Source organism: Aulostomus chinensis, chromosome 6 (assembly GCF_037954235.1).
Source record: "Aulostomus chinensis isolate RoL2024-O1b breed Wild chromosome 6, RoL_Achi_v1.0, whole genome shotgun sequence".
NCBI lineage: Eukaryota > Metazoa > Chordata > Actinopteri > Syngnathiformes > Aulostomidae > Aulostomus > Aulostomus chinensis.
Genome location: NC_141325.1, coordinates 6,373,846 through 6,401,010, shown reverse-complemented (window position 1 = coordinate 6,401,010; position 27,165 = coordinate 6,373,846). Strand labels below are relative to the sequence as shown.

The 27,165-nt window shown below is 42.8% G+C and overlaps 3 protein-coding genes and 1 long non-coding RNA gene across 6 annotated transcripts; 3 read left to right on the top strand and 1 right to left on the bottom strand.

Annotated features, from left to right (window-relative positions):
• The first annotated feature begins 79 nt into the window (after positions 1 to 79).
• kctd10 (potassium channel tetramerization domain containing 10) lies at positions 80 to 3,925 on the top strand. Of its 2 annotated transcripts, none has more exons than XM_086206080.1 (7): positions 80 to 178; positions 1,365 to 1,578; positions 1,700 to 1,869; positions 2,034 to 2,120; positions 2,222 to 2,274; positions 2,363 to 2,558; positions 2,635 to 3,925. In XM_086206080.1, exons 1-7 carry the CDS (start codon positions 176 to 178, stop codon positions 2,851 to 2,853), a joined length of 942 nt encoding a protein of 313 aa, XP_086062206.1. In that variant the 5' UTR covers positions 80 to 175; the 3' UTR covers positions 2,854 to 3,925. The 2 variants fall into 2 exon arrangements, with proteins under 2 accessions (XP_086062206.1, XP_086062207.1); XM_086206081.1 differs by having other exon boundaries at positions 104 to 178; positions 1,369 to 1,578.
• Positions 3,855 to 14,423, bottom strand: myo1ha (myosin IHa). Of its 2 annotated transcripts, XM_086206079.1 has the most exons (32): positions 14,406 to 14,423; positions 11,703 to 11,837; positions 11,511 to 11,626; positions 10,617 to 10,815; positions 10,452 to 10,532; positions 10,086 to 10,265; positions 9,913 to 10,011; positions 9,718 to 9,831; positions 9,576 to 9,647; positions 9,381 to 9,500; positions 9,243 to 9,310; positions 9,053 to 9,158; positions 8,898 to 8,978; positions 8,731 to 8,822; positions 7,942 to 8,036; positions 7,793 to 7,839; positions 7,582 to 7,662; positions 7,281 to 7,386; positions 7,088 to 7,205; positions 6,898 to 7,011; positions 6,742 to 6,818; positions 6,596 to 6,664; positions 6,405 to 6,489; positions 6,168 to 6,330; positions 6,009 to 6,092; positions 5,843 to 5,936; positions 5,712 to 5,767; positions 5,428 to 5,563; positions 5,276 to 5,346; positions 4,852 to 4,949; positions 4,410 to 4,509; positions 3,855 to 4,299 (listed from the first exon to the last, which is right to left on the bottom strand). In XM_086206079.1, the coding sequence occupies exons 1-32, from the start codon at positions 14,409 to 14,411 to the stop codon at positions 4,273 to 4,275; spliced, it is 3,090 nt and encodes a 1,029-aa protein (XP_086062205.1). In that variant the 5' UTR covers positions 14,412 to 14,423; the 3' UTR covers positions 3,855 to 4,272. The 2 variants fall into 2 exon arrangements, with proteins under 2 accessions (XP_086062205.1, XP_086062204.1); XM_086206078.1 differs by lacking the exon at positions 14,406 to 14,423 and having other exon boundaries at positions 11,703 to 12,194.
• Positions 8,159 to 9,286, top strand: LOC147259861 (uncharacterized). The gene is made up of 3 exons (XR_015116424.1): positions 8,159 to 8,227; positions 8,726 to 8,781; positions 9,039 to 9,286. It is a non-coding gene; the product is annotated as an uncharacterized LOC147259861 (long non-coding RNA).
• A 5,908-nt stretch (positions 14,424 to 20,331) lies between the features above and the next one.
• foxn4 (forkhead box N4) lies at positions 20,332 to 27,164 on the top strand. Its single transcript, XM_086206077.1, has 10 exons — positions 20,332 to 21,160; positions 21,825 to 21,925; positions 24,177 to 24,343; positions 24,612 to 24,724; positions 24,804 to 24,914; positions 24,991 to 25,118; positions 25,322 to 25,418; positions 25,514 to 25,721; positions 25,803 to 26,195; positions 26,280 to 27,164. Exons 2-10 carry the CDS (start codon positions 21,846 to 21,848, stop codon positions 26,528 to 26,530), a joined length of 1,548 nt encoding a protein of 515 aa, XP_086062203.1. The 5' UTR covers positions 20,332 to 21,160; positions 21,825 to 21,845; the 3' UTR covers positions 26,531 to 27,164.
• Position 27,165: the final 1 nt, after the last annotated feature.

The window sequence follows — 27,165 nt, the reverse complement described above, 5'->3', positions numbered from 1 at the left end:
TACAATAGCTTAAATAGCTACCTTTCAAAAAATGTAACCATAATAACGTTACCTGTCTCTTTAAAGTGGATACGAGAATGGTGACGTCACTTTTAAAAGTGCGTAGACCGGAAGGAAATGGGTGTTAGCTGACTTACGTTAGCGATCTACAACTACGAAGTCTGCCACGGGTTCTATGGTAAATCCTTTTCCGTATTATTAAAAATTATTTATTTCACATCGCGAATACGTTACAGAGAAAGTTGCCTCCATTCTTAATGCCGTATCCTTTGACAGATGCATGTTAATAAGAGTAAATCAATTGAATGCTATCTCGCGCGCTAGCCAGTTAGCCATGTCTACTGAAATTAAATTACCACGGTCACTTAAATGGAGTGAGGGCCACGATTGCTCGGCTAAAAGAAAAGTTAGGATCGGTCGAACTGAATTATTAACAATTATTCTCAATCATAAGAAACAGAAATACAATTATTACGGTAGCGTGAGCATAAACAGGTTCTCACAGAAAATCTGACATTTGACAGCAGAGCTGCTAACATACAGCGATCACCACTAAACTCAACAAGAGGGAGCTATCAAATACGCTCGATCGTTGAGGATCGACCATAGTCATACCCGTCTGATTTCTTACAGAGGAAAACGGATCATTGCTGTAGCTGGATATGCGTACTACTCAGACTATATGCAGACCGTTTCTGTCCATTTATGTTAGATGTTAAAAGGGCAGAAGTATCAAGGTTCAGTATCAGAGATGAAGTAATACTTAAATCATTAAATTACTTGGTAACTGAAAGCCTGGAAACATTGCTGGGAACTAACTCATCTCATTGTTTAAGCAAAAAATATCTCAAAGTTCTCTGGTTCAAGCTTCTCACATTTAAAGATATTTGTATTTTCGTTGACATTTATGGGCTGAACAGTCAAACAGAAAATGTCCCTATGAAAGATTAAATTTTATAATCTGATAGCGGTGTGTGTTGTATGAAATGTTCACTAAATGCTAATGCTAACTCCACCTGTCAAAGTCTGGTGTCCGTTAGGCCTCTGTGCCACAGGGGAAAAAAGTAGAAGCAATCAAAACTGTTGCTTTTGGATGATGGGCCTTATAAGAAATGTCATATCCCATTAAAATATATTTCCTTTTTTTGAGTGTCATCAAAAGGGAAACAAGATTTTGGCAGAGAGATTAAAAATTAATTGTTTGTTGTCTTTTCATTAGGTTGTAAAACAATTATGTGAACACCTGCTTATCCTTAGAATTGAGTTATCAATGGGCATTTTTGTGTTAATGATGCCAAATGGCCCTGAAGGAATGTGCTTATGTGAGCAACTTTGAGCTTTGTGTTTTGGATGTTTTGTCCTAGGAAGAGATGTCAGGAGAGAGCGTGGTGAGCTCGGCAGTGCCGGCAGCTACAACCCAAACAGCATTCTTTAAAGGCTCCAGTCCCAGCTCCAAATATGTGAAGTTAAATGTGGGCGGGGCCCTGTACTACACTACAATGCAGACACTAACCAAACAGGACACCATGCTCAAGGCCATGTTCAGTGGCAGGATGGAGGTCCTGACAGACAGTGAAGGTGAGCTGCTGCTGGGGTAATGATCAGCTGGGACTGTGAGCTGTCATTGACCTTTTATTGATAGATTTTTAATGCCTGACCCCAATTACTACTTTTATTAACTGATATTTTCATTTCAAAGGATGGATCTTGATTGATCGCTGTGGGAAACACTTCGGAACAATCCTAAACTACATAAGAGACGGAGCGGTGCCGCTCCCCGACAGCCGACGGGAAACTGAGGAGCTGCTGGCTGAAGCCAAGTACTACCTGGTCCAAGGCCTGGCTGATGAATGCACAGCTGCCTTGCAGGTACCACTGTCGTAGACGCTTGGGTCACAAGGCAGAACAATACATCATCGTATCACCAGAATTTTAATTATTTTGTAACTGTCGTGTTGGTACCAAAATCAATTGCATGTTTCAGTCCCTGTAGGTTCAACCTTTTCATGAAAACAAAATGTCTTCTCCTTCAGAACAAAGAAACGTATGAACCTCTTTGTAAAGTGCCTCTGATGACATCCTCAAAGGAAGAGCAGAGGCTGATCGCAACATCAAACAAGGCATGTTGTGTTTTTTAACGAGTATAATTTTAGTATCAGGTTTCAAGGGACGTTTGTTCATTTAGAGTTTTCTGTCAGTAAATGTATTTTTGTCCTCACAGCCTACAGTCAAACTGCTTTACAACAGAAGCAATAACAAGTATTCATATACCAGGTGAGTTCCTCTCTGTCAGTGGTGGATGCAGGGGGATGATGTAGAGAAATCACAATGACCTCCATGTTGATTTTTTTTTTTTCCCCAGCAACTCTGACGACAACATGCTGAAAAATATCGAGCTGTTTGACAAGCTGTCGCTACGTTTCAACGGTCGCGTGCTCTTCATCAAAGATGTGATCGGGGACGAGATTTGTTGTTGGTCATTTTACGGTCAAGGTCGGAAGATCGCTGAAGTGTGTTGCACTTCCATTGTTTATGCCACTGAAAAGAAGCAAACAAAGGTAAAAGCATCTAGTTGTTGGTGATTTTAGCTTGTGTGGAGCTGTGGTTTTTAAATATCGCTAATCTCTCGTGTAGGTGGAGTTCCCAGAGGCACGGATCTATGAGGAGACCCTCAACATCCTCCTGTATGAATCCCATGATGGGAGGGGACCAGACAACGCTCTGTTGGAGGCAACAGGGGGCGCTGCAGGAAGATCCCATCATCTGGATGAAGATGATGAGAGAGAACGAATCGAGCGTGTTCGTAGGATTCATATTAAACGACCTGATGACCGCACACACCACCACCAGTGACCTCTCCCCCCCTCCCCGTCAACCTGTGCAACTGGACAGTTTTTGCACCACACTTGTGCCTTAACACCCAGCGCCTCTCTCTTCCTCTCACTTCCATTCTTATTTTACCAGCTTTCTCCAGGACACTACTGTCAGATGAGTGTCACACAACAGTGTGTAGTGGTGAAGTGATTTTGTGTTTGTTTGTGTGTCCACGTGTCATCTGTTAGTGGTCTGAAAGGCGGTAGCGTTTTGTCGTGTTTGTTTGTTTGTTTTAATAACTTCTATAACCATTTCTGCTTAAGTGCAGAAGCTCATAATCACAACCTTTGTGCTCAGAAGTGCGGGTGACCAGTTTCATCCACTTGTGTCGTCTGTATGTTCTTACTCACGGTTCCAAATACATGACATTGGTAAGAGCGAGAATGATGATGTCAGCCGCTACAACTTTATGCACTTCATCATTTTTGCCTCTCTTTACTGTGGCGTTGACAGGTCCATTGTGAGATAATCAGTGGATGAGCTAAGTGTTAAAACGACAGAGCCACATGGTGGCACTGTTTTATTCCTAGAAGATGTTACCAAGGTGATTGTGAAGCCTGCACATAATAGACATTAAGAACTTTTTTTTTGGTTTTGTTTGTAAATTTTAATCATTTTTGATACTGTTCATCTATCCCAGGCAGATGCAACACTTCCTCTGTGTCTAGTTTTTAACGTTTTGTTTTTTTTTTCGTTTTTTTTTTTAGTTCACTCCACAAAATGATCATTTTAAATGGAGGGAACTTGAGCTGTGACCTGAGGTGTTAAATGTACTCAGGCGATTGAACGATGGATACCAAGGTTGAAGTGAACGACTGTAACCAGAGAGCTCCCTGGCAGGCAGGAAGAGAATCCTGTCTACAAGCTTTTAACAGGGAGAGAAATTAGAGCTGTCCTTCATCGCTGCATTCATGGAGGAATGTACTGTTTGCACACAGTTTGAGTTGATATATCTAACAGTCACAGTACTTGTAGGTCTGTTGTACAGAAGTAAACATATATGTATGTTTTTTATTCATACATTATCACAAATAAATTTCTACAAACTATAGTTCTGGCTCCGTTTTTATTTTGTGTATTCAGAGTTGATTATTATAGAAATGTATGATACATATGGCTTCTGTGTTCATAAAACACATCCTTTAACAGCATCGACAAACTCTTTATTTAGCACAAAATGAAAAAGTTTGTAACTGGAATAAGAAGTAATAACACCATCATTGAGTCGTAGTTCGGAAAAGATGGAGAATGTTGCAGTGTAACAAAACAAGCTCATCCAGGGTTGCTAAAGTGCTTCTGTTTCAGGTCAGACGAGTACTTTGATGCCATGTTGATCCTCCACTCAGGGGTCTCCTGATGAAATATGCAGGGGCTTCTTGAGTGTCTCGAACCCACACGTTACCTTGTGCGGGCCCGAATGGCAACCTGCAGGGACAGAACTGATTTATTCATGTTGTATCACCTCTGCTGACAAAATTTCAAGCAAAACAGCGCAGCAGCCAATATATTCATCGTCATGGCGACACTCAACACACCACCATGAGGTGTCCGTTCTTCGCCTTGTAAGCCATTGGCTCCTGGCCAGTGCTGAAATCTACTGCACTCTCTTTTCCTGCCTGAACTTCAATTTTGATGCTGAAAATCGATGCAAACATACACATCGTGTGTTAGATGACAGCGTACATCAATAAGAAAAACCTCTACAGATCTCTGGAGGGAAATTCAAGCGTCAAAGCATCGACAGCAATGACAATAAACCAGGATAGTAGAATCAAATAAGGATAAATTACCGCAGACTAAAAAGACGAGAAATGTAGACAAGAATTAACATAACACAGCAGGCAGCTAGATAGAATAAATATAATAATATATATATGATTCAGGTTGTTTCTGTCTGATGGTGAGTGAAATAAAAGCCAGGCTTAAGTGTTTAGTCCTAACGCAAATGTGCGCTGATCCCGTCATTTGCTGACTCACCTGCCCTGAACCACTTTGACAGAATTCTGTTTGTTAGAGATCACACTGAGTTTGGTCACCAGCTCAAAAAGGTGATCACACTGCATCACAAGATCCCCCTGAAAAGAAATGGACCCATAGGTATTTAAGAAACATAGTTCTATTTATTTATTTATTTTTTAATTTTACTATAAAAAGAAATATGTGGCTGAATATCTCTAAAGAGTACTTTACTTCAAGGCTTGATGGTTCACTATTTCCTTTACCGTAATTCTGTAGTTTACTGAGAAAAGTGCTGTATTTTCTCCATATGTGTTGACTTTGAATGCTTTCATACATCAGGTCGTTTCCATTTACACGACAATGAATTTCCCTCCGTCGTACACATTTGTCAACTTAAAGTGATGCAACAAGCCCAAATGTGCTAGTTCATGTATCCACGTACCTTCTGTTTTGGGTCCTCACATGCGATGTGGAACACAACGGTACAGTCACTCAAGTTACTGACTGAAATACCTGAAATGATTCAAAGTACAAAAGGGTTTAGATGTTCTTCCACGACGGCTGGACAAGTAGCCAACATGGTGTAGTCCTGACCTTTGAGGGAGGTGTACAGCACTCTCTGTTTGATCTTAGCGTCATCTACCACGTACGCGGCGGTCTGGGTGAGGATGAGCTGGCGTGGCGCCGGTTTGAAACCATTCCTGTTGTACTTAATCACCGGGACGCTGTACTGCAGACACACACACAGAAACACACACACACACACACACACACACACACACACACACACACACACACACACACACACACACACACACAAAACAGTTAAACATCATGTGATGCTGATTCTGCCAGGGCCAATATTGTTGAGTTTTCACCTTGATGTGCTCATTGCCAATCATCTGCAGCACCCTCAGGTTTATGTCTTGATCACCTACAACAGTAAAACGCTGGTAAAACTTGTGTTCAAGGGAAAGCGGTGGTGCGTGTAAATATATCTGATACTCACTGATTCTAGTGTCCAGAAACGGTTGAGCGACACTATGCGGATAGCTCTCCTTTCTCCCCTTGAAGAGTGAGCTGGTGACCAGTTTGAGTTGGAACTAAAAAGAGCAGAAATGGTTAAAAAGTAAAGTAACAACAACTCACTAAATGTGGGTGACGTGTTTGGCTACCTGGACTTTTCTCTGAGGTGTGATTCCTCTCACGTACCTCCGCACCATGAGGCGGTAGTGAAGCTTACGCAGGAGTTCTGATGTCTGACGAAGAAAAGAACAAGTCCAAGCTTCAGACAGGATCCCAGTAACATTTGTTATCTTTTAAAGTGTTTGTACCTCTGTCAGCACTTGTGGCGGAGCATGCCAGGTGGTTTTATCCAGAACTGTTTTTGGCAGATTGTCTTTAAGCTTGTTCAGGTAATTCTGTCTCACAAAGGCCAGATACTCAGAGTTATCTGTGATTTTTGCTTGTCCTCTGGTCATGTAACCTTTGATAAATCTGCAACAGGTTGAAGGAGTTAAACTTGGCCGAGAGTGTAACGATCTCGTGAGTTTCAGAAGCTCTTTTCTTACTTCTTGATGACCTTCACAGCCCAAGCTCTTTTATCTCTCTCCTTCCTCGCCTGCACTCCTCTCCAGCAAGTTTCTATCTTGGTGGCTGAGGATGTTGAAATATTAAAAAAGGGGTTTTATTACTTTATTACTTTATTATTAATCAATCAGTACCTCCTGAACTCCAGGATACGATTAATGATGCCATTTACCAGCTTCTCTCTGTTTTCTGAACTGCCCCTTCACTTTGTACCCTTTGTATTGGGCTTGTAGTCTCGTTGCTGGAACGTCGAGAAGAATCGCTTACTTACAGTCCGTATAGACCAAATAAATGACAACGTACCGGCACCTCACTCACCCAGCTGATGCTTACACCTCTCAAAAGCATCCTCGGTGGCGAAGAGAGTCCTGGGATGGCGGATGAATATTTTGGTACTAGAGATAAAGAACAAAAATGAAAATGTTCTCCTATTTCATCTGCTCCATGGATATGAGGAAGCTCTTCTCTCCTCACCGTCCCATTTTGTACTCAGTTGGAAAGTATCCCAGATGTTGGACCAGTACTTCCACTCCATCAGCAGGCAAGCCTCTCCAGTGCGGCCAAGTTGCAGGGCACAGCGCTTTATACCTGCAACATTATACCAAATATTCAGTGTATTTTAAATGCAAGGAAGGTGATGTTCCAGCTCTGTGCTCCTTCCTACCTCTGTAAAAACACCTCGTATTTTCGTCTGTAAGCGAAACCAGCACGTCTGACCCTGAGGTGCTCCATCAGGCCCAGGTACTTCACCTGGTGTCTGATCAGAGCTTCATCAAATGTCCCTATGTGTAAGAGACAGAGGAGGAAAGATTAGATCAAACCCAAACAACAACACTCTCTACTTTTAAAGTTAGTACCTGGCTGCTTGGACTCATTGGATTTGAGGCAGCGTATGTACCAGGCCTCTTTAGCCATCAGGATTTCTGTCAGCTTCAGCAGGCTGCTCTTGAACTGGGTCGCCACCTACAGACACAACATGAGGGTCTTAATCCCGAAAAGGTTAATCTGTCACATACATATGAGCGTCATGATGAGACGGTCAGACTGTCAGTAACAGGGAACAGCTCATCGGACTCATCTCAGTGGTCAAAGACAAAAAAAACATCTGTTAGTGAATGAGTTGAAGGACACTGGAGGCCAAGTATGGCAAACACTCACAGTTTCTGGTCTTCGCCTGCTGTCTGAATCCAGGGTGGAGAAGCACGTCCTGATTATGGTGTTTTTAGACTGACATATCAACTGGGAGAATGTGGGATCGCACAAAAAATGCACCATAAATGTGATTAACCTCATTTGCACATGAATATGTTCATGACATGTATTAGCTAAATTACAAGTACAGAGTACAAGCGATAACATGCAGACTTACATCTTTTATGTTTTTATATAACAGGTCATTATTTTTGTCGAGGAAACCTAAAACATTACAGAAAAGAGAGAAATAAACATCATGAGTCAGGTAACAACGTTAATTTATTTAAGGATCAATAACAGGCCAGAGTGAGTGATTTCTTTTACCCACAACACAGTAGGTGACCTCCCCAGCATAATGCAAGAGACGGAAATCTCCCCTCTCCAGGGTCTTGCGTGTCATTTTGTCAGCCAGTTTGTGTCTGCAGTAACCGGGATGGAAGAGCAGTGAGAGACTTTAAAGATGGGGAGGATTTATTTTATCCTACTAGTTTAGAAGTTGCATCTCCCAGATAAAACCAGGAAATTTGACTCCTGGTTCCTAATCAAGCGTGTTGTCAGGATTCTTAAGCTTATCTTTCCACATGTTGATGGAAAATTTTGCCTTAGTAAGGTAAGTTTTTGAATACGCTTTAAATCCCCTTTAACTGTTTCGTTCGGGGTTATTTTTGGATTTTTGGAAGACCATCTCTGTTGTGAAAATGAACCAACGTCACTGCTGCAAGATGCCAAACAGCCACTGTGTTTAGTTTTTGACCCCTTCTGTGCAGATTAAAAACAAATTAAAGCTCTAAAAGAAAACTACTCTTTTGATAACTAATCTTTTACCTCAGTAATTTAATCGTGCAAATTTGGGTAATGATGGACACATCATAGTCTTCTGTTTCTATCGGCCCACTGCTGTGTCGGCCATAAGTTTCCATTCAGCTGAGTTCTAATTAGTTCTGAGCTATAAATTGCACTGTATTATCAAGATGGCATTTGTATTTAGTTCAAACAACTAGTGAGTTCTCCAAAATGATGATATAAACATCTGTTGTTTGATTAAATGATTTTTAAAAAGCAAAGCTATTTGACAGCTATTCAGGAGAGGAATTGTGTTGTGTTTCAGCTCACGTGACAAAGTGAGGGTGATTCGCCATCTTCTCCTCCAGTCGCTCCAGAAAGGTGAGATCTGTGGCCTCTCCTGGACGGAGACATTCTTCATCCTGCAACAACGTAATCTTAAACACATAATTACACTTCTGGTGTGGGTTTTAATGTTCAATTTTTTAATTACAAACCAGTATTGATATGATTCCTCTGTATCTCTCCTCAACCAAGTCACAGATGATCTTGTTATTGAAGAACTGCACCGGCTCCCACTGTAAAAAACATGATGAAACACTCAAGACCAAATAAATAACGCTCCATTTGTGTTTCAGGTTGACAGGATTACCTCGATATCCTCAGCTTCGTATTCTTCCTGCTCAGACTTGAGCGTCAGCTGGATAAACAGCTGCTGCAGCTTCTCGTTGCAGTAGTTTATACAGAACTGCTCAAAACTGACGGGGAAAGAGGCAACACAAGATTCGAGCTCAGCAGCAATAACATTCATCTCTAAAACGTAAGAAGAAACAGCTGTATACCTGTTCACATAAAAAACCTCAAAGCCATAGATGTCCAAAAGGCCTATTACAGTCTTCCTAGAAGGGTCCTGACAGGAAAACAGATGTGAGTATAAGGTTCGTCAATCTTGTCGCCTGAAATGAGCCATTTTTACTCACTGTGTTCTCCATGGACTCGTTGATCCTGTTGACCAACCAGGTGAAGGTATGCCCATATATGGCTTTGGCCAGGGCATCTCTGACATAGATGGCATGGTCAAGAGTGAACGGGCTGAGGACCTTGATGTAAGACAGAAAATAAGCTACATGGCATGTTTGAACAGTTGCTGTAACCATTTTCTTACATGCTCACACCTGATCTGTTTTGGCTTCAATCTTCCTGAATGTTAGAACCTCTTGGAGGCTCTGACCATCGACTCCTAGTAGCTGCAAGAAAAAGTAGGTTTTTCCTCTTCCTGTAATAATCTTAGATATCTGATGAGTATTATTTTCTTACATTCGAGACCCATCGCAATGACGTGTTGTCATTCAGGGTGGCGTGGCCTTTACTGTCAGAGTCAAACTGAACGTTGCCCAAGTGGAGAACGCTCGCAACAATCCCAAACAAGTGCTGCACAGAAATAGTTTTTCTCAAGGTTATAAAAAAGGCAAGTGTGACAACTTTAAATCTGAGTAATACCAACCAACTTACACTGGTGTTTATCTCACTAATGTCAATGACTTGGAGAGCGTTTTTGACGGTCTTCCAGGCGTTCTTGTCATCAATGGAGGGAACAATGGCACACTCCCCCTGTCAGACAGAGTAGACAGAGTGACCACTGTGTAGCGACCTCTTAAATCCATCAGGGTCAGAGTTGCACATACTTGGGTGAGATAGTTGTAACGCTGGCAGTCTCTCTCCAGGCCCAGCTTGTGCAGCAGGTCCTCCTCGGCTCCTTCCACCAGCTGGTAGAAAATGTGGAAATTTCTCTCGCCGTGATTCTGATGCACAACTCTCGACCTCTCCAGCAGGTAGTTCAGTATGTGGCCTCCTACTGCATCACCCTACAGACATCATGATCCCATAGACAGCAGCTCTACAACTTGCAGAGAGAACATTGCCTGTGGTCCAGTAGCCAGATATGTTTGTATAATGTCATTTCCTGAACATTTTCTTGTAAAATTTGTATCTTTTTGTACTTCAAAGATTTGGTTTAGTGTCCGTCTGTGAATCTGACCCTTCATGCTTACCTCACTGTCAAACTGAATGTCCATATACTTCCCAAACCGACTTGAGTTGTCGTTTTTCAGTGTTTTGGCATTACCGAAAGCCTGCAGGAAAACATAAATTCCTGTTAGCCTGAGTAGCTTTTCAATGTGTCATTTCAACAATGTACCATTATGTGACCACCAAACCTCTAGGACCGGGTTGGACTTGAGCATTTTGTCCCTGACAGTGTTGAGAAGAGTGGAGCTTGGACAGCTGACTGCATAATACTGTAGTATCTTCTTGGAGGCCTCCGTCTTCCCTGCTCCACTCTCACCAGAGATGAGGATGAAGTGATTGTTCAGCTCTGTCAACATGGTATGGTAGGCGTTGTCTGCCAAGGCGTAGCTGCATAAAATTCAGAGGTTAACCTTAAAAACCAGGTGGTATCACGAGTATTTCAGACAGTGTTTGAAAAAATATGCCAGTCTTTGGGGAAATATGCTTATTTGCCATCTTCTCCAGAGCCAGACACGTGTATAGATACCCCTCTCTCCTGTGTGCAGTCGAGAGCTGAGATCCTAAGAGCCCAACTGATTGCAAGTTAGCTTAGCACAATGAATGATCAAATAGAAGAGGATTCAAATCTCGGTTTATCCAAAAGTACTCATCCTCTCTTACAAAGTCAGCTATGATTTGCATAACAACAGTTGCTCTTCTTGTGTTTTATTGGCCACATTTTTGAGGTGCACTAATCACCACAGCCAGTCAAGACAGTAGTTAATTATGTGCCTGCCTCAAAAATCTGAATGACTCATCATTTGATTTTTGAATGTTATGCAAACCTGAAGTTGGGTCTGTTTCGGAGAAAACTGTATTTGTTGCCTTTTGACCGAGATATGCAAACATTTTCTGTCCTCCATTCATAACAAGAAGATAACTAGCTTAGCATAGCTAGCCAGTCTCAGCATCCTACTGGTCTCACAGGGGCTAGAAGGGTATCTATCTTCTTGTCTGGCTCTGAGGAGGATATCAAATGAGCACATTTTACAAGAAAACCAGCATGTTCCCTGAAGCCACGTCCTCATAATAACGATACTCACATGTGTGGTGGAAGCTCAAAAAAGTTGACACCCATGTACAGATCCATCTGTTTCTTATTGTAGATATCCAGCTCTTTATAAGGATTGACAGACACCAACAAGGTGCCGATGTAGGTCTAAAAAAGTGAGTGGAAACTTGTCACATTTACTGTTAACACATATATCAGAGGCAGGGCTGATAATCTGACTCACATAGATGAGATCCTTGCTGAAGCGTTTTTTGAGGTTGCTGAGGAAGGCCGTCTCTGTGGTTTCATCCAGAAGGACAAAGTCCTGAATGCCAACCCGATCCCGGGCCGTCAGGGCGCCCTCCATGTCCAGCTGCACCTGTGCAACAGGTTCCATTGACAACGGTTATATCAAAAAGGGCTTTGTCCAAAAGTCTAAACTATGCCCGATTCAAAGAGGTCTACAGTGTAATCTCTATTGGAGCTTTGTAGTTAAAATATTCCCAAAGAGAAAATAAATATTATATAAGTTCAGCAGCTTTGGAGAACGCAAAATCTGCCAAGAATGGCAAGTGTGACACATTTTAGGGTGCATTACAATGGTTTTCACAATTCTCAAAATTGTAATGCGGCTGGATGAATGTTTCAATCAATGCCTCCGTGGGGGAGTATATGCTGAAAAAAGCACCAGAAAAAAGGACAAACATGGTCCCTGTTAGTTCTATTGAAACAGGAGGTCTAAAGGTCCTATGTGGCATTGAAGCAAATGCTGTGATTGTGCAGACGAACAGACAGAAGCTAATGATCGCTACACAGCACACAGGGACCTTGGCTGGCGGCCCATAGTTCACCAGAGCTGATGCACCAACCAAACACAACACACTGTGCAAATGGACTTGGGGAGCCCAAAAACAGCAGCACATTGAAGAAGCATAGTGGGAAAAATTCCACCAATCTGTTTTGCATTCTCAGCACCAACACTTAGACCAAAGGTTTTCACAGCTTTTGTTGGTTTTGTATTTTTTCTCCTCTCTTTTGGAAGCAGAAGTCCTTTGATTCTCAAATCTCTCTGTAAAAACATTAAAAAAGATAATCCATTGGATCTAATTGACACAAAGCCCTTCACCCCCCCTCCTCCCCTGCCTCTGTCCCTCCGCCTATGGCCCTCATTTCTTCTGAGAAAGGCCAAGTGTTTTTGTCCTGTAAATACCACGGAGCAGAGACAAAAAAGACGTCTTTAAAATGCAGTCTACAATCCATTACACATATTCCCCCTGCATATCCATTCAGTAATTATTCATTAGAAAACATTTAACGTCACAGTCAATTTCACACTAGGCAGTCGAAACACAATAGAGGAGATTTGGCCTATTTTGGGGGTGAGGAGTTTGGAGGGGCGTTTGGCTGTACAGAGGAAGGGTGAAGGCGAAGGAGGGGGGAAGAGGGGAGCCGTATTTGTCTGATCTGAGAACCTCTGAAACACGGCCGTCTTGAGACAACGGGACAGACTAAATAGTGCAGTAACGGTCTGTGCCCCGCTGCTTGCTGTGACACTCATTTAGTGCGCCCTGAGGGTGAACAATAGAGGCTTGTTCTAAGCAATCCTGTGCTGTAATTTGGACTTCATTACTTTGCTCACACGGGGCCCCATGGAAGGATAGAGGAGGCTAGTCAGATGAGAGTGTTTTTTTTTCCCACCTGTCAGCCCTGCACCCCTCTCCTCAACAATACCCCTCACCCTGTGTCCTCACCAATAAACCCCCCCACCCCCTTCCTAGAACACCCCCACCACCCCACCCACTTTTAAGCCAATGAGACAGGTGAACAATATCATTGAAGGGACCCTTTTGGGGACGTCAGAATCAATCTGGCGATGTGATGGTAGTAATGCTAGTGTCGGGTATCTATGACACCCCCTTTCTTCATGGGAACAAACTTCTCTCGGGGCAGCACAAGTAGACAATATGCTGGGACAGCGTGACTTAGGGATCTGCCATACAGTATTACAAGTAATAACATGGATAGATAAGCTCCTGTCAAGAGGACGATTCATGAATTCAGTGGTCATAATAATGCTAATGTTTTGGGCTCTTTATTCAGAGCACAGACTAAATCGAAAGGCTTGTTGGGCTTTCTTTGGTGTTCAGGTATTTTTTTTTTTTTTTTTTGCGGCGAAGCTGCCTGTAATAAGCTGAACTATGAGCAGGGTGTTCTTACCCTGGAGGAACAAGACAGTGCGTGTTGTTTGAAAGCACCTGAGTTTCCTTCATGTAACTTTGATACAAAACAAGTGCACCGGAGTTGTCATAATCAAACAATCGACAACCCAATCTGATACACAGCGGAAAGAATGATTATGTAATGAATACAGTAAGGCATTGTCAGAGCAGGGGAATTGTCTTGCTACCTCTGAGCGCAAGCAATTGTATTTTAATTAAGAGATTGTTCCTTGTCTTGGTCTAGAGTGTCAGTGTTGCCTGAGACTGAGTGACCTCATCTGTGTGAGAAGCAGCATTAGCACAGGGAGGGAGGGAAGGAGGGTGAAGCTGCTGATGAGATGGAACCGCTGAAGTAGAGGGAACGTTCATCTTCATCTTTTGGAGAATTCTGGAAGAGAATTTAGAGTATTGCCACTTGACCCCAGACGGCGTTGTATATTGCAAACCAACAAACAGTTCTTCTCTAACCAGATCCCCTGTTTCCTAAAAGCAAAGTCTAAGACAGTCTGAAATCTGAGCCTGGAGACTTACGGGACATTAAATTTGGGATACTGGGAAACTTGAGTTTCCTCATCACTCACAGATAATTCACACGGACCTGTCAGCACTGCTGCAACTTTAAAACTCGAAGAAAACCGGTTAAAATATGTGACAATCTCACTCAAAGATGCTGCGGACCTGTTCACAAAGATCCATGCAAATTTTACAGCACAATAAAAGCCTCAAACCTGCATTTCTGAAGTTGTATGCTTCTGTTGTCAGGTGAAGAATCTTAATCAGGATCCAACAGTCTCCTTCTGTCCAGAGGAAGTCAGAAAAGAGTAACGTGTCCTCCTGTGTCTGCTTGCATGGAGGCAATCAGTGAGCCTGTAAAGTCAGTTGGCAACAGAATGAGTGTGCGTCATACTCGTATAAAACACATCTACTGCCCTGCCAGTCTAGGTCCTCATTAATACAGTATGCTGTCGTAGAACAGGTGTTAGTAGTGTTTGTGTATGCACCTCCACAACGTCCTGACTCAGTCTCAGGACACTTAATCATTCATGTCGTGGGAGGTGGAGGGACACAGAGATCTTATTCAGTTCTTACCTGGTATCTGCTGAGTATAACGATACAGAAACAAGATCCAAACAACACCAATTCAACCATCCCCCCTTTCCCTCTCTACCTCTTCATCTCTCCTTCAATTTCTCTAAGCTCCATGACATCACAACCAAGAGCAAAAAAGCCCTCAGTCTGCTTCTGTCCGCTGGTGTGGGTCTGGTTTCTGATCTTTGATTAGATGGATGCATTACAGAGGATTTATCAACTGCTTTATCTCTCAGTATTACAAAGCGGCCCAGGAGAGCGCAGTAGACTGATGTGCCAGGCCAGCCGCCGTGCCTCTGGGAACTAGATCCATGTCCAAATGCAATTAACTATTTTTTTGCTTGGGCGAAAACACTGATCAGATAACACCACCTTTCATTCAAGTTCTTACAGCAACACATGTTTTAGGTTTGAATGACTGGCTTCATATGGTACCTTGAAGGTCATTTTGACATGTGTTTGCAAGGTAAACACACGTGTAATTGAAAATATTAATTATGGCCCTATTCCATTTAGGTTTGACTGGAATCCTGGTAGGCTTATTGTACATGCTGGTTCACCAGAATGGCTGTTACACACACAATACTACAGGATCATAAATGAATTTATCAGTTACACCAATGTTTACCCAGGCAGCCTAAACATCCAAATGGCTGCTGTGAAAAGCACCAATATAGTGGTGTAGGAATGGGTCCTAAAAGCCCAAACGAAGTCGGCATTGCTGCTTTGAATGGATTTTTCTGTTAAATGCCCAAAATAATAATGATTCGCACTTGGCCTACAAAAATTTGTTATCACTTTGGCTTTCAATTATAGTCAAGTACAAATGTCCATTAAAATGTGAAAAAAAAAAAAAAATCGTCCACTATCAAGGCCACTTACGTTGGCAGCCATGCTAGCAGCTCTCTGAAGCTTCTTTCTGGTGCTTTAAGCTAACCCTAATATTAAGATGCTATATCCAGAATCTCTGGGCAATCCATTCAGCAGAAATATGTTTGTCTAAGTCACACAGCATGGCGTGTCTAAAATACAAAGGATGATTCGTTCCTTCATTTGAACTGAATCTATTGATTTCAACCTAGATATAATTTTAAAAGTTACTGTGGGGAGATAACCTCACCTGAACTTTTTTTGAAACCATTCCCGTCCACTTACTTCTGATGCCACATAAATTGTGATTAGACCTGGGATTGATATTAGAGACGATGAATCAATAGTGACCATTCCCTCAGGGTGCTCACCTTGCCAGGAGAGACTAATGATGTGTTTACCGCTGTAACCTGGTAACAGACATTTGGAACACACACCCTCCAATGTAACACAGGTGTCCATTTTCTTTGCTCCGGTGACTCACATATGAGAAAAGATCCGATTTCACCCATTTTATGGATTGATTGATTAATTATTGGAAACCTCTCAGACAATTGCCATAATGGGTGACCAGTTGAGTGTTCAGCTTTCTTGAATTATTCACTCTCCTCTCCAGAAAAGTTGTCAAGGTTACCTTCGTCGCTGCCCCACCTCTCCCCAGGCCTCGCTGCCCAGCAATGCTTGTCCAATCTTAACAAGCTTTGTGCTACCCACTGGGCTCTGATTCAGCACGAGACCCGGCAAATCCAATTACACAGGAGTCAGAGAGGTTGATTTTCCCATTATAGATTCCATGCTGAGAATGAGAGCTGATGATAACACTCACATCGCTCCACTACTGCCCCCTCTCTCTCCTCTCCTTCTTATTTTGTCTCCATTGCTCTGTTTCCCTCCCTTTAGTTCTCCCTCTCTTCCTATCTCATTCTTCTTTTCCCAAAGACCCTTTTTATTCCCTTGTCTCTTTCTTTAGATCTCTCCCTCATTCATAGTCCATTATTCTAATTTTTCGGAGCAGCGTAACCAAGGCTGTGACCCGTCATCATTTCAGACCTGAAGTGCTGGGTCAGTGAGGTTACTTTATGAACTTGGACATTTGTACTTATTTATGTCTTGCTTAAGAACAGGATGGATATATAAGCTTATGTCCCTCTTGTAATTATGACTCATTCTGACACACAATTTTCGGAATTCTATCTTTATATATCTCATTATAAATTGGGCTAACACTCTAAGATATTAATCAGCCTTCTAACCTATGAAGGGTCATTACTGAGACAAATACATAGTAAGACCACTTGACTTTGGGGTGTCTGAGAGCGGCCCTTCGAGGACACCATGTGCCTACTGGGCCGCGTACAAAGTAAATGAAAGCTCTTTTTGGAAATTAGGCCCTTTAACATTCAATCAGCTCTGAAAATGAAGAAGACTTTTGCTCCGCGCTGGCAAGTGCTGACCTCATCTCGGACCAGACGCTTTGGGGTTGACACAGGTCACTCAGAAGTCCACAGTGCTGACCTCTCTAAAACTTAAACCTCAGGACAATGGGGCTGTAACGTTTCTGTTTGCTGTGTAGGGGGGAAACAGTGATCAATACTCACTGAGGGCATAAAACATCCACACTTTGACACAAAAAAGGCTAACTGGTGCAATGAAAAGTGAAAATGAAAGTTTCTTGTGAGCATTTGTGCCAAAGTGCAGTTCATATTTTTCTCATGTTGCTTTTTTTAGGTTTTAAAATCTCTATGAACAAAGAACTTTCTACACAAGACAATTTGACTTGAAGTCATAAAATCACATGTGTTTCCAATAACAATGATTCATTTATTTTCAAGGGTCCCATTAAGACCTAACGGGGAGCCTGCATGCACAATACAAGGATGCTATTACAGCGAACTGGAACTCAGCCGTCATTCATGTTATTATCTAAACATGTTCTTTTCCTCTCCAGTAAGAATCCTGCCAAATTTCCAGGACAATTTTTTTCCAAAGACGCCTCAGAGTTTTTACACATGTGATTTTGAAATGCGGTGTTCACGCTGCATGTTCAGCTGACAATTGCACCAAAGACCTAAAGAGATCACCACTGGAGTTTACTTTAATTTATATTCCTTTATGATTTGGATTAACTGAACGATCCAAGTGTCAAAACCATGACATTGATTGTTGCCACCAGGCGGCGCTGTGTCTGATTTACAGCAAAATTTGATGGATACCTCCTTGGCTCCTTCTACAGCCCTTCACCATGTGTTTTCATGTAATCTAGTGGCAGACTAGACTTTGCACTAATTTCTAGTCTTAATGTTATGATAAAGGTTTTGAAGAAATCATAAAGGAGTACAGATGTGATGTTACAGGTTGTTACATCTTCACTCCACCGAGTGCTCTGAAGTGAAGCTCCTGTCAGTTGTCTCTGACCTTTGAAGGGAGACCTGAGATCTGGCGTTCTGGGTACTCTGCTCCATCCAGGTTGAAGTTTCTTTGGGAAAACAAAATTGTTTGGCAGGACATTGATGCTGCATCTTGACTAAGCATGGCTGACAGCAGCTTCCTCTGTGTGGCCGGTGGGTCACTCTGGGTGACATGCTGTTCTGGGGGGACACTGTGTCTCAGCGCCTGCAGAGGAGATTAGAGGGGTGAGCTGACCTCATTCTCAGAGGTGCTGGTGTGTTTTGAGTAAACACTTGGTGCAAGACAAAAATACAGGCTACAAACACAGGCCAACCCTCAGCCTGTGCTCCTATTGTTTCCACATTACTCCTGAACAGACATGAGAGAGGAGAGCCGTCACCCGGTGTCCCTGAGCTGCAGGGAGTCCTCGTACTCTGATGCATTAGAGGCAGTGAATGCAACACGCACAGACAGGTCGGTCTGTTTGTGACAGGGCATTGATACGGATAGAACTGACCACCTGAATATCCTCATAATATGACCATTTGCCCAACATATAACAAAATCATGCCAAGCTGCAATGAAACAAAATATACCCATACCATTGTTAAGTCAAGTGTGCAGTATATGAACAGAAAATCATATGGATCCCCATCATAATTCAATTTTAAAAAAAAAACCTTACATGAGAACTTGCTTGCAAACAAAAGCGACTGCATCCTCAGAAATTGGTACGACACCTGTAGACACATTTCACATTAAAAAAAAACTTTAAAAAGGAGCACGATTAGTTCCTGAAAATTATCTCTTATACGAAAGGCGACTTTCATGCGTACAGCAAATGTCAGAATAATGGTTATATCGCAGCCAGAGTGACAAATTAGGACTGATATATACCTGCAAGACACGTTGCTGCATCCTTATAAAACACTACAGACAGTGGACTGAACTGAACACGCCTCCAACAACTCCAGCACAATCAGAATCTGAATTACTGCAGTGCTGCTACGTGACATGATCAGCAATTAATGATTACTGTCATTATTTGGATTTATAAACTAACTATTGTGGTCTGAAATAGGAGGAATATCAGTTTGGATTCCCAAATAGCATTGATGTTTCTCGGTTTGCCATCACACGGAAAAATAAATGTACATAAAATGCTGGGATGATGATAAATCATTGGCTTTTTCAATTTTTTTTTCAATAAAACAACAAAAGCATTAGATCAACAAAGACGTGAGTAATTTCCTCGTAAATTGACTCATACGAAATTATTCTGAAGGGTTTGTCATTCAACCTCTGCACACATCCTGAGCTGAACTGCTCAGCGGCACTTTGGCTGATGTGTCAACGCAATCATCCTTCCAACAGAATAATATGATAAATGCTATCATCCTTAACAGCCTGGCTCTTTCTGTTTCCTGATCTTAACCCCGCGGGCTCTAGGACCTCCAGGATCCTCTCCCTCAGCACTTATTTTTGTCCGTTACGTCCATGCATGTAATCATTGATTGAGCCTATTGTGACCCACCGATTTACCATCTGTATCGTCTCCTGGGGATGAGAGTCCTGTCACTGCAGTCTCCCTGCAGACCTCTAGGAATTACCCTTTAATATCAGCCTGCAAATACAAACAGGTTTCACCTATAAGGCTGCTTGTGAGAGACATGACCCGCTGCTGCTGACGGTGATGATGATGATGATGTGAGAGAAACCTCACCTCCACCGCACAAACGTTTCCCCCGGCAGATTCACTCCAACCAACAGTCAAATGTTTGTCATTCCCGAGTTTGTAAAAAAAAAAAAAAAAAAAGTTAAGCATTTAATCGCGTTGATGAAAAGTCCTGAACGTGAACAGATGAGCCTATTATGTCCCTTCAACTCCAGGAAGAATGTGTCATAAATGCCTGAGCTGACTTCCAACATTAACTGTCATCTCCCCCTGCACATTTATTTCAAGTTAGACTTTAAATAGAAACAACAAACACGTGCACTGTAACATATCCGCAAAAGCGTTTCTAGTTTTCGTGTTATTTAAACTATTATCTATTTAATGCGCAATTTGTTGGATTTCCAGTATATTAGTGACTCCAGCTAAAGTGATGAGGTTCTCTCTACTGGTGCAGCCTTGCCACAGTAGACTGACCTCTGTTTCCACGCCACTCTTGTTTTGTTTTTGTTTGTTTCTGAAGTAGATCCTCTCCCCAGACTAGTGAGAGCCTCTGCCGCCTCCCGCAGCAGCCCACCCGGCCCCCTGCCCTCCCTACGCGCCTCCCCGGCTCTTTTTCCCACTGCTGAGAGAGGAGCGGGACGCGGCCACAGCGGCGGGAAGCAAATTATCCTCAAGCACTTCCCTTAAAAAAAAAAAGTTCACACTTACATACACAGATGCCACCACAAGTAGCGACTCACATCGTCTTAGAGCTGAAGGAGGGAGCTTTGGTGGAATAACCTGACAGCAGCATGTTGGAGCTGAATGGATATTTCATGATTCTTACATTTGATGTTTTTGTTTTCCTTTTACTGTGATAGTCCGTTGAATTATTTTTTGATATACTTTACGTTTTAGTTCTGGTAGAACTTCCAGGATAGAGAAGGCCTGAGCTAATATATTTTATGTTCTATGAAGACGCATACGGCGCGCATGTGTCACTGGAGCAGCCGCGCAGTAGGACGGAATAATGCATACATAAGTAAAACTTGTGTGTGTATGACAAGTTTTCTCTTTACTAACAGCCCAGTGAGAGGAGTGAATGTCTGGGTGGAGTATGGAATGATTTTTAACGCAACATGCTTGGTATCTGGCTGCTGATGGATGATTTGGAGGAGCGCGAAAGTGTGAACCCGCAAGCTGAGAGAAAAGTAGATCCTCATCGTTTGTGATTGTGGTGGGAAGTTCCTGGGACTGTTAACAGGCACTGCATTAACAGCAGCTGTCAAACTCATGGGAGCCTCCTGCCCCCCAGGCGACTGGGAGCTCTGCTGAGGTCTCCACTGCGCATGACCGAGCGCTGGACAGCTCCAGAGAGGGAAATTTAAAAAACGGTTTTGGGAGAATCAAGTGCAGCACAGTGAAATACAGTAGAGGGGCTCAAGAGCGGCTCTCACATCCTCCAATATCATCCAAAAACAGGTGCGTTTTTCAAGATTTCTCTATTAATGTGCCATCATCAAAGTTGCATTGTTCGTCTTTATGAGCTAATTGACATTTGACTGACGGATTATTCTTCATTTCTTTGTTGGCAAGTTCATTGATGAGGCATTTAAACCTCTGGGATGACTTAAACTGACCTGGTTGATGTGCAGACATTTGAACTAGAAGGTTTTCACTTTGTTATCAATGCACATTTCTTATTTATTTAATCAATTGTTTTGAAATAGAACTTAGTAAATGCAGCTGGGGGGGTCTTAAAGTACAAAATGACCCCAGACAACAACAAAGGCATGTTGTTGCTACTAAATCTAACATCCTATTTATCTGTATGTATCAGTCCATCTGGAGTTTGCTTATTATTGTCTTGAATTTTGACTGGAAATTAAATCTAACATGCTTTATTTGAAGCTTATGCATTACATTTCAATGAAAAAATATATATAAATGCTTTTCTGTGAAATTTCATGTTCTCGTCTTGTAATTTGAAGTGCTTTGAAAAATACTAGACAAACAAATAGCGTTTTAGAAACTCCAAACAGTAACTTCATCAACAGTGTAACTTCTCTGTATACAGCTTGTTTATTTCAGTTTGAAGATTCACTGTGTCTTCACAAGTGTCCTCACTGTATTTGCGTCATTCCAGAGTAACCACATATCCCAGGAAATGATAGAAGGTGGAATAACATCCAGGATGTCAGGAATCATTGAGAATGCTGGACATCATCCATCTCCACAAGACTACAGGTGAGGCTCTTGACAATAAACATCACTTCTGCGGCCGAACAAATTTTTTGTTTTTTTTTCGTATTTGTTGCACATTGTAAAAATAAAAAAAAAACCTCCAAATTTGAGACACTTTAATAGATAAATGTGCTGTTATATAATGGAACAACATGTCCAAGTCCACCATATTTAATCTTAAGGTAGATGGACAGCTCTTTTTGTGCATGGAGGAGGAAGGGGGGTTGGGGTTGCATAAAAAAGTAGAGAGAAAAAAAATCCTGAAGAATAAATGATTTTCAGTCTGAATGGATCTGTCAGAAACCATCAGCTCTGTTTACACTCCCGCTGTCGGCGCACGGAGAGCCTGAGCCTCTTGGCCTGCCGGCTCAGGGGGAGACGGGGCGCTCCGGGTCACCAGTATGCACAAGTGGCTCCCAATTAGAAAATGTGGGAGGGGGTGCAATATGAAGTGTTGTTGAACCACTGGGAAGGCTTGGATGGTACACAGAGACACCAGCTCAACATGTTGTGCATCAGTGAGCAATTTCTATGCTGCTGGTAGCACAAGACAGGGGGAGGTGGAGATACCAGCATGTGCCATCTTTTCTGAAGTTGTATGAGGATGTTTGGGAACTTGAAATTGTATAATGGGTAAATTTATAAAGCAAGAATGTAAAAGACCAGCTGTGCCAATGGTGACCATGATTATGGCATCGTTAGAGTGCGTGCACAACTACTTTTTCATGTTTTTAGTAGAGAAAAGTACCTATAGTTGTATCTCTATTGAACTAGTAACAGACGTCTGACAAGTATTTATTGATTTTGTCAAAAGTTGCTTCAGAGAAATAAGCTAAACTACCTTCACAGCTCCTGTATGTGGTGTCAAACATCAAAATAACATCTGTTGCCAAAGGATGATCGCTCAGAGTCATCGACCGACGCATGCAAGGTGCTTCAAGACGTGTGCTGATTCCGGTCTGCAATGATGTCACTTATTCAGACTGCAAAGCCCTGACCTCAAACTACATGTGCACCCCCTCTCTGGGCCTGAGGCTCGTTGATTCCCCCATGTTGGAGCACAGGGGAATGGGTGGGGGTTGGGAGCAGTGGCTGTGTGGATAGAGGCTGGAAAGGGACAGGGAAGCAGATGGCATCCTATTTGTCCCTCTTGTGCGAGGGCTGTCATTCCAACAGATTAATGCGAGGGCCGGGTAAAGAAAAGAAACGACAGAGACAATCAAGGAAGGGTCTGGAGAAGACAATAGAGCCACGTGCCACTGGGCAGATTTGTCGTTTGGGACACAATAGGTGATCATTTTTCAATAGACAAGGCCAACTGTTGCAGGCAACATGTGCTGCTGTCCCATGTTTCAAACGATCTCATGTGTTGTTTATGTATGATTCAGCCAATGGTGAGGGCCAGACAGTGGTCACCTGACACACGGTTGATTTTTTTAATAGGAGATTTGGGTTTTGTGTGTGTGTGTGTGTGTGTATGGGGGGGTGCCCTCCTTCACTGTCCAGACCCACAAAGTAACTGAATAGTATGTGTTGTCATAGCAACCCCAATAACAAAACCTTCCACAGTAAGTGTGAAGTGTGTGTGTGTGTGTGTGTGTGTGTGTGTGTGTGTGTGTGTGTGTGTGTGTGTGTGTGTGTGTGTGTGTGTGTGTGTGTGTGTTTAGAGAAGACTGAAGAGGATTCAAGAGGATTCCTCTTTTCTTTCTTTCCCTTCCGGGCTGAAAGCTGCTTGGCACTGGTAGTTCACTGGTTAAACACAAATCAAACACATGTAGTGAAGAAGATGGGTTCAGCTTACAGAAATAAAATTACTGATTGAAAAAATATGTGACAGAACATTTCTATTTTTTATTAGGTATTTGCATTTTTCACATTTGTATTCATAACCAGTAAAGAAGTATGAACTAAGGCTCAAAGATCAGTGTGCCAGTCCTGCGAAAAAACAACAACTGAACAGATGATTTCCTCTGAGTGTAAAACTTGTTTAACTTCCTCATTGTTGATTAAAACTGTCACTACTCAACTCTTGTCGCTAATCTTCTTATTGTAAATCCTAGACAGCTAATACACAGCTTCACGCAGCAGCCTTCATCCCAGATTCAGACTCATTACAGCTCATCTGACATTGAAGAATAAAATGTTCTATTTAGTGTTTACATGTAAATTCCATCTGCGCTTGATGTGTCTGAGCTGACAGCCGTGTTAACCCCCCGCCCCCCATCCCCTCTGTCATCCTCCTCCTCCCCTGAAGGCTTCTGACCACGGACCCCTCCCAGCTGAGGGAGGAGGACCTCCCTGGGGACCTGCAGTCTCTGTCATGGCTCACCTCCGTGGATGTGCCCCGACTACAGCAGATGGTTGATAGTCGAGGCCACAGTAACGGGCCCTCCCAGGGCAGCTTGTTGGAGCAACAGACAGGTGAGGTGACAGGGTGGGGTCAGTGCAACATTCAAAAACCACATTGTGTCAGTGATTGGATGAACTGCTGGATTTCTGGCCACTTTCATACATGTGCTTCATTTCCATCCAAGTTGAGGAGTCAATAATATAAATGCTCTTTAGCGACAGTCAGCCCTTCATTTGTCTTTGCTGGTCATCTTCTTTTTTTCAAATCTGTGAGATCAACCAAAGACTGCTGTTATTAATCATTTAAATTTCCCTTCAAACTGCCTCTTCCCTCTTTCAGCTCAGCTCAACAACATGCCGATGACAGCAGGTCAGGGCTCCATGCTCCACCTCCAGAGTAACATGCAGCACAGCCCTCTGGGAATCAGCATCATCAACAACCACAGCGGAAGTGTGAGTTTAAGCAGCAGCACAAGAGAGAGTTTGCATTTTTTGTTTGAGCTTAATGTAATGGAACGTCAAATGTCCGCAGATGTCTCCATTCTCAATGAATGGGCTGCCCTCACCAGGATACCAGTGTCCTACCTCAGTCTACCAGCCGACGCCACAGCAGGTGTACTCTCTCACCCAAACCGGACAACAGGTACTACACCTGTCGATAGTCTAAGCAGAAGAAACATGGCTGCAAGTTCCTCCTGACTCTTTCCCTTTTCTCTCAGTGCTCAACCGGTGGGCTTTATAGCAACGTCTCTTACAACAACCAAAGTCTGTTTACACAACCTCGCCTGGCACCACAAGAGCAGGACCTGCAGCCCAAGTCTTTCCCCAAGCCAATCTACTCCTACAGGTCAGACCTCTTACTTGAAACCTAATCAAATAAAAAATAATCCAGATTTATGTACCACTCACTTTACCTTCAGTTGTGTGTATATTTTATATATATATATATATATATATATATATATATATATATATATATATATATGTATGTATGTATGTATGTATGTATGTATGTATGTATGTATATCATATATCTGGTTTGATTCCTAGCTGTTTGATTGCCATGGCTCTGAAGAACAGCAAAACTGGAAGTCTCCCTGTCAGTGAGATTTATAGCTTTATGAAGGAACACTTTCCTTATTTCAAGGTACGATCCTTCGTTCATTTTTAAAAGAAAAGCCGATGAAAGATTTTGTTTAAAGTTGAACAATGTGATGGTGTACGCTGCCATCTACCCCGCAGACTGCACCAGATGGATGGAAGAATTCAGTCAGACACAACCTGTCCTTAAACAAATGCTTTGAGAAGGTGGAGAACAAGACAAGCAGTTCGTCCCGTAAGGGCTGTCTGTGGGCGCTGAACCCTGCCAAAATTGACAAGATGGAGGAAGAGATGCAGAAGTGGAAACGCAAGGATCTTCCGGCCATCCGCCGCAGCATGGCTAATCCAGGTCAGAGATGTATCTTCTCAGATGTTAAAGGTCAAATGCTCAGCCTGCACATTGTCTGATAACCTGTCTTCCTCTCTGCAGATGAGCTTGACAAACTGATCACAGACCGCCCTGAGAACTGCAGACGCAAGGTTATAGAGCCGGGCATGACACGGCTGCCCAGCTGTCCCACTGGCCTCTCGCTGTCCGTGCCCACCCAGATGCAGCCCCAGCCTATAGTCACCCTCTCCCTGCCGTGTTTACCAATGCACCAGCACCACCAGATCCAGGCCCAGCTCCAGGCTCAGGCCCGCCTGGCACCCATGTCCCCTGCCCCAGCCCAGACACCTCCTCTCCACACAGTCCCAGACCTTTCCCACAGTCCCCTCACTCAGCAACCCAGCAAGCCTCCTGACGACTTCTACAGCGTGCACGTTGATACTCACACAGAGGTGGATGCATTGGATCCAAGCATCATGGACTTTGCCCTTCAAGGTAAGTACGTCTGCTCTCTGTTTGCCAGATAATGGCAGCGCTGTTGTAGCAGCAGGGAGCAAACCCCTGTGATTGTCTTCTCAGGTAATCTGTGGGAGGAAATGAAGGACGACAGCTTTAACTTGGATGCATTGGGTGCCTTCAGTAACTCGCCCCTCCGACTATCAGACTGTGATTTGGGGACAGCCAACCTTCCTCCTGCTTCCAGCGGAGCCAGCCTGCCGCTGTCAGATGTGCAAGTGACGGGCCTCTACACCTCCTACACATCCCAGGACCCCCTCTCATCCCAGTACATGGGCACACCAGCCACCAGCAAGCCCATCGCCCTGCTTTAAAGTAGCTGAACTCTAACAGTGGCGTGATTAACTTTCTACGGATATCGAAGGACACCAACTTAAGAGGGAACTCCAAGGATGTTTGAAAAAAATCATTTTTTCCACATACACAAGCAAACTGCTCAGTAAGAAACAAAACTGGTGATAATTGTCAAGGTGGCTAAAAGAAAAAGTATGTAAGACTTCAAGTGTGTAGCTTTGCCAAGCAAAGACTCTGAGCCTGTGTAACAATCTTTAGCATCTGCCAGTTGTTCTTCTGCTCGCTGTGTTTTAAAGCCCCACCGCTCCGTAGCTCCCTGTCGCTCGTCTATTGTATTGTGCTAGACTTTATTGCTGTGATGTTTTATTTATATTTATAAAAAGGCAGCTGGAGAAGGTGATGACTCGATCAATCCTTTGCTGTATATATTTGAATGTTTCAAATTGCTATTACCACAGAAAAGCTTTCTTTCGACTGTATTTACCCACTTCGTTCCAAAATGCTGATGTGTGCCAACACTTTGAGTAATACCGATTTTACACATTATCCTTCAGTGCACTGTGATTAACATGTCTGAAAGTCAGATGTATATGATGCTCATTAACTTGACCATGAGGGGGAAAAAAACTCAAATGGGTAAATAAAAGAAGTTTCT